The 9093-nt window shown below is 33.0% G+C and overlaps 1 protein-coding gene across 4 annotated transcripts; it reads left to right on the forward strand.

The window, feature by feature from the left end:
* The first annotated feature begins 160 nt into the window (after positions 1-160).
* On the forward strand, positions 161-7605 carry LOC132699617 (putative inorganic phosphate cotransporter). 4 transcript variants are annotated; one of them, XM_060666435.1, is made up of 9 exons: positions 258-316; positions 372-445; positions 501-688; positions 2346-2594; positions 2644-2743; positions 2802-2990; positions 6724-7026; positions 7084-7322; positions 7373-7605. In XM_060666435.1, the coding sequence occupies exons 2-9, from the start codon at positions 412-414 to the stop codon at positions 7514-7516; spliced, it is 1446 nt and encodes a 481-aa protein (XP_060522418.1). In that variant the 5' UTR covers positions 258-316; positions 372-411; the 3' UTR covers positions 7517-7605. The 4 variants fall into 4 exon arrangements, with proteins under 4 accessions (XP_060522419.1, XP_060522417.1, XP_060522420.1 ...); XM_060666436.1 differs by lacking the exon at positions 372-445 and having other exon boundaries at positions 161-284; XM_060666434.1 differs by lacking the exon at positions 372-445 and having other exon boundaries at positions 193-316.
* Positions 7606-9093: the final 1488 nt, after the last annotated feature.

A 9093-nucleotide genomic window follows, 5' to 3' on the forward strand; every position in this document is an offset into this window, starting at 1 on the left:
GAACTTCCCATCAAAAACAAGAGCATTTTTGATGAACTTTGTCATTTAAAAAGTCCGTCACCGTTAGTTGCCCACAACGAATCTATTCCAGGCCCATAATCACTAAATGCATTTTCTATTGTTTTGATTGCTACTAGTTATTGTTATATCCTTCGGTCGACTGAATTAGAATTCCTAGCGGATACTAAAATATTACCAGTATGCAGCGAGATAAAACCGTTAATTGCCTGTACTATGATTGTTAAAAATTGTTGCCGAGACGCCACTTCAGAGATACGCTCAAGGTACTTATCTATATGTGAGTTGGTAACAACAGGTAAGATAAAAATAAGTTAAATATCGCGGTCATTTAATTGCAATTATCAAAATAGTGATTACCTTTTTTGAAATCAAAAAATAAATCGCTGAAAAATGCTGTCCGGCTGGAAATTAACTTTATCTAAAAGTAAGTCCGATCATTATGTCGGAATATCTATAGCGAACACAATTTTTTTTATTAGTGTTCCTAATACCCCAGAGATATGTTTTGGGAGTCATGGGTTTTTTGGCGATTATCAACTCTTACACGATGAGGGTGTCTATTTCGGTGGCCATCACTGAAATGGTGCCACCAAAAAACTCCTCCTCTCACAAATCGGACATTTGTTCCTATTCTGACTCGGGCTCGTCGACCACAAATTCCGTAACCGTAAGTAGTTCTACTGTTCCATTTATTTTTTTTTATCTATCTACAGGGTGGCCAAATAACAGTTTTTTAACCGATTAAGCAAAAGTGGTGAACAGCGGTGAACTAAACTTGGTCTGCGATAAGTCTAGTTGTTTGTGATGCCGTTAGGGCGTATTTTTTGATACTATAACAAAAAATTAAAGGCAGTAATGTGACTTTTTTTTCAGAAAAATATAATAAAATGACATTTACATAGGCTGGAGATAACAATCTCTCGATATCCTATTCCTAATCGAAATCATCGAAGAAAGAAAATTTATTTTTTAATATAATTGCAAAAAGACGTTTTTACATATTGATTTTCTTTTTTTTTCAAGAATCAAGTATAAAATTTAACAATTTTATAATTTGCAAAAAAATTGTTAGACGATCGGTAGAACATGAAGACAGGACAGGGTAAAAATAAATACCTAAAATCAAACATTACAATTATGCTTATATAATTAGTGTAATTTGTGTTATGTTTGTTGCTTTTTTTTTTCAAGAGTCAAGTATGAAATTTAACAATTTTGTAATTTTCAAAAAACTTTTTAAAAAGACGTACAGGAACACGATAACCAATATGCAAATACAACGATCGGCAGAACATTAAGACAGGACAGGGTCAAAATAAATTCCTAAAATCAAACACTAAAATTATGTTTATATAAGTAGTGTAATTTGTGCTATGTTTGTTGGACACAGAAGTAAAATATGTTACAAAACAATATGTGATATATGACAATATTGTTAATACTTTTTACAAACCTTCCGGTTCGTCCTGCGTCGGTTTTTGCTGAATCGAAGTTGCTAAAGTTTCGCCAATCATCTTTTGCCTTCTGTATACCTTGACTGAAACTGGCTCGTATTTTACTCTATACTTGCTTATATATTATTTGAGGGTGGCGGAGCTAAATGAGGGGCATAAACATCGTCTCGGATGACTGATTCCCATATTATTCCCATATGTTTATAGACTCTTGGATTTTCCGTTGGTAGAAGTTTAACTTTAATAACATTTTATGTTCGGTTTCGTGATTGTGTTCGGCAACAGCTGACGAGTTTATTTGTTTTAGTCGTAAGGCTCTTTCGTGTTCTTCGAGTCTAGCTGATATTTTTCGCCCGGTCTCTCCAATGTATTTTTTGCCGCATATGCGTGTAATGCTGTAAACTCCTGGCTTCTCAAATGGAATTTTGTGTTTGACGAATCGAAGATGTTGAGAGATTTTTGGACAAGTGATAAATCTGGTTTTGACATTATATTTCTTTAGAACTTTTGATAATGGCAAGTGTAGGATTGCTTTCTACATTTTGCAACAACAAGAATACATTGACTGACATGACCATTAGAATTGACAAACGTCAAAACTCAAGCCGTGCGGTAATGTCTCCGAAAACATCCGATTGCTCCCGAACCCGTGGGGTGATATCCCGGAAAAGGCCGAAGTGGCTCCCCACCCTAGATCGGTGTATAATTACTTTTTTACAGAAGGGGGCAGTAAGAGTAAACTAGCAAAGTGAGCCCTCATGTTCTGTCCTTTAATACCCGTTCCAGAATTTCATTGGGTATACATTGGGAATAACTATTCTTGATGATGCTAAACGAAATAGGTTTCACTTAGGTCCTGTTCATTTTAAGGACGGCAGTAAGCTCTATGACTGGAACGAGTCGACTCAAGGTTTAATACTGAGCAGCTTTTATTGGGGTTACGCAGGAACGCAGCTCCTCGGCGGCTACCTTTCTGAAAGATATGGTGGTAAATACACGCTCGGCATCGGCTTACTTATATCAGCTATATGCACTCTGATAACGCCTTGGGTAATATACGGTACGGATGGAAACTCCGGAATGCTAATTTTCTTGAGGGTGGTGGAGGGTTTAGGTGAAGTAAGTGCGAAATTTTGAAAAAGCTTCTCGAAAATATTCACTTCCCTAGGGTACCACTTATCCGGCTTTGAATGCCTTGTTGGCGAACTGGGTGCCAAAGCAAGAGAGAGGTCGTATTGGTGCGCTGATCTATGCCGGAAATCAAATGGGTATCCTTTTCTTTTACTGCGTAGCCGAACGTAAGTGAAATTTAAAATTAATTGGCAGGTACCATCGTCAGCAATCTAATCAGTGGGCAACTGATCGAGGCCACCAGAGACTGGGCTTCCGTTTTCTTTTTATTCGGATCCCTGGGGATTGTATGGTTTGTCCTTTGGCAACTTTTGTGCTACTCGGATCCGGACAGCCACCCGTTTATAAGTGAATCAGAAAAGTTGTACCTACGCAGGGAGGTGGGTAAGTGAATTCGTTTCAAATGGATAATGCAAAGTATAAATCAAGATGTTTTATGGCATAAAGTGCAAAAACATAGTTTTGGATCGATCAAAGGTTTTGTGGCCTCAAATTTTGTAAGTTAGTTTGAATGAAGAATAAATGAAAAAATAAATATCCTAATGTGAAATATGAAATAATTGATATGTCATGTGTATTTTCATGTTCTACAATTAAGCGTAAAAATTTTAGTAATAATACACATTTTATTAATGATTGACAATTGTTTCTGAAAATTGCTTACTAATTATTACAAGCCCCGGAAATTAATATTAATACAGGAAATTAATATTAATACAGGTGAGTAAGATCACGTCAAGTGGACCCCTCATTTACCACGTGATCATAAAAATTTAATCTATATATATTTTTTATAAGTACTTATAATGATTGATTTTAACATTTTTTTTATAATGAGAATTTTAAGCATTTTTAATTAAAAAATGGATTAAAAATGAACCGTCACATGTTTTATTCATTTAAGCTCAAGATTCCTGAAGAAAATTTCACTGCTCGTCATTAGTTTAAACAAAATTAATTTATTTATGACAGCGCGCCGGTCGCCGAGCACTGTGGAAGCGCCACGTTAATAATAATACAAAATATTATTATAAAACAAATTTGATTGTTATTGATGTTATTTTATTATAATTATTATTAATAATTTTTTTTAACAATGTTATAAAGAATATTATCACATTTTTAATTATTTTTGCCAAACAGCGTGAATTTAGAAAAAAATAATCAACTTTAAATTTTTAAAACTGTTATGGTCTATATTTATCTTTTCTAGATAATTTAGTAAATTATTATTTTTAAATTTACTAGTCAACACTCATCATCAACATCTTTAATTAACAAAAGAAAACCCGCTCCGTTACGATTTTCCTATGCGTTTCCCAACAAAATCATTTTAGAAGTCATTCCTGTCCATTCGTGACATAAGTTTATACGCAAAACATGAAATATTTATTAAAAATAAAAGCTGAAGTGTTGGGTTCTGTTTTTTTTTAGTTAATATTTTAGTGTTATAATTTTTAATTTTAATAATATTTTCTGTGATTTAAAATGGGAAGAGTGAATTATGAAATTATGTGATTAGAGAATTAAATTTAATTATTATTTAAATATAATTTTGCCCATTTAGTTGAATTTTCATTTGTTAACTTAAAAGTTAGTTAACAATGCGAAAATAAACAAATAATTTTAGGTCGTTAGATTTTATAAATTTATCTCTTACGGTTGATTTTTAATCAATTTTTTAATTAAAGTGCTTAAAATTTTCATAGTAAAAAAAAGTTGTTAAAATTAAAATTTTTTGAGGGATCAATTTTCCATCATAAGTACTTATAAAAAATAAGTATAGATTAATTTTTTAGGATCAAGTTGTAAATGGGGGGTCCACTTGACGTTACCTTACTCAGGTCTAATAGGGTGGGTAACAAAAACGATTTTTTTTGGATCTGACACACATATACTAGTTTCTAGTTATCCCGAGAAAGTACATACCACGTATGAGCTCTTAATGTTAATGAAAAGATTATCCTCATTGTAGTTTTGCATTTTCAATTTCGTCTCATTTATAAATAATCATATCTTACCACCAATGTGGTATTTAAATGATGAAGTTGTCATTTTAACACTATTTGATGATACTGAAACAAGGTAGTCGAAGCTGTAAAAACTCGAGATGGTAGGGTTAAAAAATTTGAGATCAAAAGGGCATCAATTCGATTATTCAAAAGAATTTGAGTGACTTCGTTTTTTCAAAAATCATTGAATTTGTTTCAAATCTTTGACCTACGATATGATTTCCTTGATATTGACATTGCATTGTGGGCTTCAGATGAAAATTATATGGAAAATGAACAGTATTTCAAACAAATGAAAGTTGTAAATGAGGAAAGTGTTTGACGAATAACGAACAGTTTCAATAAATATTGAAACTTGCACCAAGTGCTGCAAGTCGTCAAAGAGCATTGAGTACTATTTCCTGACTGCAATAAAAGTCGATTTTTATAACTAAATCTAAAAAAATTATATTTTTCTATTAATACTATATTAAGGTATAATTTCATAGGATTTAACAGAATTCTTTTTCTATTAATGCATTTATTGATATTTCCTGAATAAACAACTTTTTTCTGAAGTAGATAAAATAATCCTAAAATTCAATCATATTTATTAAAATAAGTAGTAATGGATGAACCAAAAGAAACCTTTTTTCTAGAGAATTAGATTTTCGATAAGAATAATTGAATACATTTCACGATAATTATTTTTCAGTCAATAACATAATTTAGAACAAAAATTTATTTGTCTTTAAATTATTCAATCTTTGATCTCGAATATCTTTGAAATGGTTCGGTTTAACGAAAAAGTATTACAGATCATTTTTGCAGAGCGTTCAATTTCCTAAAAAAAAAGATATTAATAAAATTGGCTTAATGATCTGTTGGTGATATGGAACGATGATTTATATATGAGACTAATCGAAAATGCAAAACTGTAATGAGGATAATCTTACTTTTCACAAACTTCTGGATTTCTCCTGTGTCGGTTTTTGTTGAATCAAACTTGCTGACATTTCGCGAATCACTGAAACTGAAGAAGCCATCCAACAGGATGATTGAAACTGTTCCAGTTAAGCTCTGAAGAAGCCAACAGGATGATTGGCGAAACGCCAGCAAGTTTGATTCAAGAAAAACCGACGTAGAAGAAATCCAGAACTTTTGTGAAAAGTATTACAGTAGCCTGTGCAAGTTTTTTTCAAAAATTGGGGATAATCTTCCCAGTAATATTAAGGGTGACTAGCAACTAATTTTCGTGAGTCAGATCCAAAAAAATTCGTTTTTTTTATCTTAATGCATACATCACATATATAATTCATGACAATCCTACTAAGGCGGCTTAGAAGAAAGAGCAGTTAAAAGTATTATTTTTGCGTTAGTTTAATAGATTATCAAAAATGTCATTTAAACTTAATATATTATTATGCTCTGTTTTTTAATGCGAGGGAATTATAAATCATTATTGAATTGTTGGTTGTCAAGGGTCCCAAGGAGAAGGAGAAATAGTTGACCCACCTGTGCCTTAGTGTTTTGGAAACGGCTAATGTTTCTGAATTTGTTGCTGAGAAATGGACTGGTTAAAATGTGTTTTCTAAATAAATTTCCACTCCAAAATTGAAAAGAAAATGAAGACATTTTTATATCCCTAATGTTTGGTTAGTTTTGGTTAATTTAATGTTAGTTGTAGCTGAGTCGCAAGGAAAATAAAGATAAAAAAATGTATTTCTGATTCGGTTGTGTTTAATATTTATTATGGGACGACACCTTAACTTAGAACCTGTTAGAAATATCAATATATATTTCAAATGATCCAATAAGAGACTACATATGGAAAAATGAATTTTTCGGTTGATAAGTAATAAAAATATTAGTAATTAAAATATCATATTTAAACCACTAAATTCAGGGTGAAACAAAGCTTCGTAAATGTTTTCATCAAACTACAGAACTATTCATAAACGAAAACGATTTTTTAAAAAATCACATTTTCAAAATAGACATCCATGTGTGATTTTCACCATTATGTTTTTTTTTTGTGAAAAGCGAACTCACAACATCTACATTAGATTTTCCTTGGTAAGGGGAATTTTCATTTTCATTTTTATTCAATTCAACCTCCATTCCAGAAAGCGTCACATTGAAAAAGAAAAAGTACATCCCGTGGAAGAAAATCTGCACCAACATGCCTGTCGTAGCACTCGTAGCCGCGCAAATAGGTCACGACTGGGGTTTTTATATGATGACGACAGATTTGCCGAAATACATGAAGGGCGTACTAAAATTCAACGTGGCCGACAATGGCATTTGGAGCTCGATTCCGTACGTTTCGATGTACGTAATTTCAATGTTCTGCGGGTGGTTTTGCGATTGGTTGATTAGAAAGGATTACCTCAGCGTGACCATGGCCCGTAAATATTTTACCACCGTAGGTTGGACAAAATCCGATATTTTCATGGTGTGTATATCTCACAATCACTTCATTTCAGCATCTGTCGGACCGGCTATTTTTCTAGTAGCGGCTTCATACTCTGGCTGCAATAGGGCATTGTCGATAACGATGTTTACCACCGCGATGGGCTTCATGGGCGCCTTCTACTGCGGTATGAAAATCAACGCGCTCGATCTTTCACCAAATTACGCTGCCACGGTGATGGGGATTGAAAACACTGCTGGAGCAATCACCGGGATCGTCACTCCATATTTGGCAGGGGTTCTCACGCCGGATGTAAGTTTTCAAGCTTTTCAATTCCGCGATAATGTAGTCGTCGTTTCCAGCAAACCCTAACGCAATGGAGGGAGGTCTTTTGGATCGCCTTTGGAGTATTTTTCGCGACGAACATATTTTATCTCATATTTGCCAGCGGAGAAATTCAAGAGTTCAACAACGAGAAGCAAAGCGACGACGGTGGGGAAAAATGAGTCACGGAGTTTAGTGAAATTCCTTGCGATTTGTTTTAAATAAGGGTTGCTAAATATGACAGATGTAATTGTAACTGAAGTAAAAAGAAGTCGGGTTCTATTTGGTCTTTGTTTCAAATTACTTACCTACCTACACTAGACGTGTTTTCATTATAATTAGGAAGACAAGGTCGTTAATTGTTTCAAAAAAAAATGTTTTTAATGGCTTATATAGTTTTTTGGTCTGGATTATTAACATTTGTTTAATTTGGGTGTATGGGTGTTTGTGACAACGGTCAGAGTGATCTAGAGATTATATGTGGAGAAGTTAAAACATTACAGTTTTAATGACGGAGTAATGCTTTCTAAAATTGGAAAAAGTAATGAAGATATCCCAAGTGGAATGGGGCAAGGAGTGAAGCAGAATTACCATTGAAATAAAAATATAGAAAAAAAAACTAATTAAATTATGATTAACTAATAAAGTTATTTTATGAGGTGAAACGTAAACGTGTTGGTATCTTCCCTTATAAATTTTGTTCTTTAAATAACCCCACAAACAGAAATCAAGTGGGGTTATATCTGGTGATTTAAGAGGCCCAGGAATAGGTCTATTTGTAGCAATCCATTTATTGTTAAAAATTGGTATGTGCCACTCAAGTGATGAGCGGGTGCCCATCTTGTTGAAAATTGAGACTGTGCCCTTACTTATTATGTCAAGTTCATCTAGAAAATCATCCAGAAATTTATTAATGATTGCAATGTACCGCTCACAGGCCAGAGTGCCATCGTAAAAATATGGACCAACACCGCACCAAATGTTAAAGCTGAAACGAACTTGTGGACTTGGTAATAAATTTTCTTTTCACTAATAATGAGGATTTCTTGGATTATAAATGCTAGAATTTGAAGGCCAAGGGTAACATATCAATGACAAAAAAGTTGGTCGAGATTTATAAGGGCAAAATTTGTGTGTGTGTGTTTTTTTTTAATCTTTTGGACAGTATTAAAGGATAGGTTAGCATCTTCAACCATGTCTCGAATAGAATTGTCACGCTATGCTTCAAAATATCCAAGAACACCAATTTCCACGTCTTCACTTATAACAAAATTTTTTCTTGTCTTTCTTTTTGCCAAAATGGTTTTATTATTTCTAAAGATTCGATAAAGGCACAGAAGAAATTGTTCTTGTGGAATGCGCTGCGGATACACAGACGCATGCCAAATAGCATTCTAGCATGTCATACTTTTCTTCATGTGTAAAAACTATCTTTGAATAAATGATACACCAAAATTAATTTAAATTTTGATAACAATTAATATAACAATAATAATAATTAACACATTAAAACTAATTTTTGGACAACTAGTTTTCTATTTGCCCGGGCTGTCATTATTTTGCGCAGCCTTCTTTGAACAGTTTTTTCTGCGCCTCTCCCGAATTTTTAGAAATAATGAAACCATTTTTGCTAAAAGGGGACGAAAAATTTTTATATTAAATGCAGACGTAGAAATTGGTGTTATTATTATTGTTTCTTTCACTCAAATAAAACTATAACAGGAAAATGCTCACAATACGGTTATTTTCAATTTTAGGC

The sequence above is a fragment of the Cylas formicarius genome, unplaced genomic scaffold (assembly GCF_029955315.1).
Source record: "Cylas formicarius isolate icCylForm1 unplaced genomic scaffold, icCylForm1.1 PGA_scaffold_3__17_contigs__length_32017465, whole genome shotgun sequence".
NCBI classification, from domain to species: Eukaryota; Metazoa; Arthropoda; class Insecta; order Coleoptera; family Brentidae; genus Cylas; species Cylas formicarius.

Excerpts from the sequence above, each read along its gene's own strand:
- LOC132699617 (XM_060666434.1), top strand. The coding sequence starts at position 235 with ATGATTGTTAAAAATTGTTGCCGAGACGCCACTTCAGAGATACGCTCA. Across the intron at positions 2,595-2,643 it reads TGGTGGAGGGTTTAGGTGAA|GGTACCACTTATCCGGCTTT; the intron begins GTAAGTGCGAAA and ends TCACTTCCCTAG. Across the intron at positions 2,991-6,723 it reads GTACCTACGCAGGGAGGTGG|AAAGCGTCACATTGAAAAAG; the intron begins GTAAGTGAATTC and ends CCTCCATTCCAG.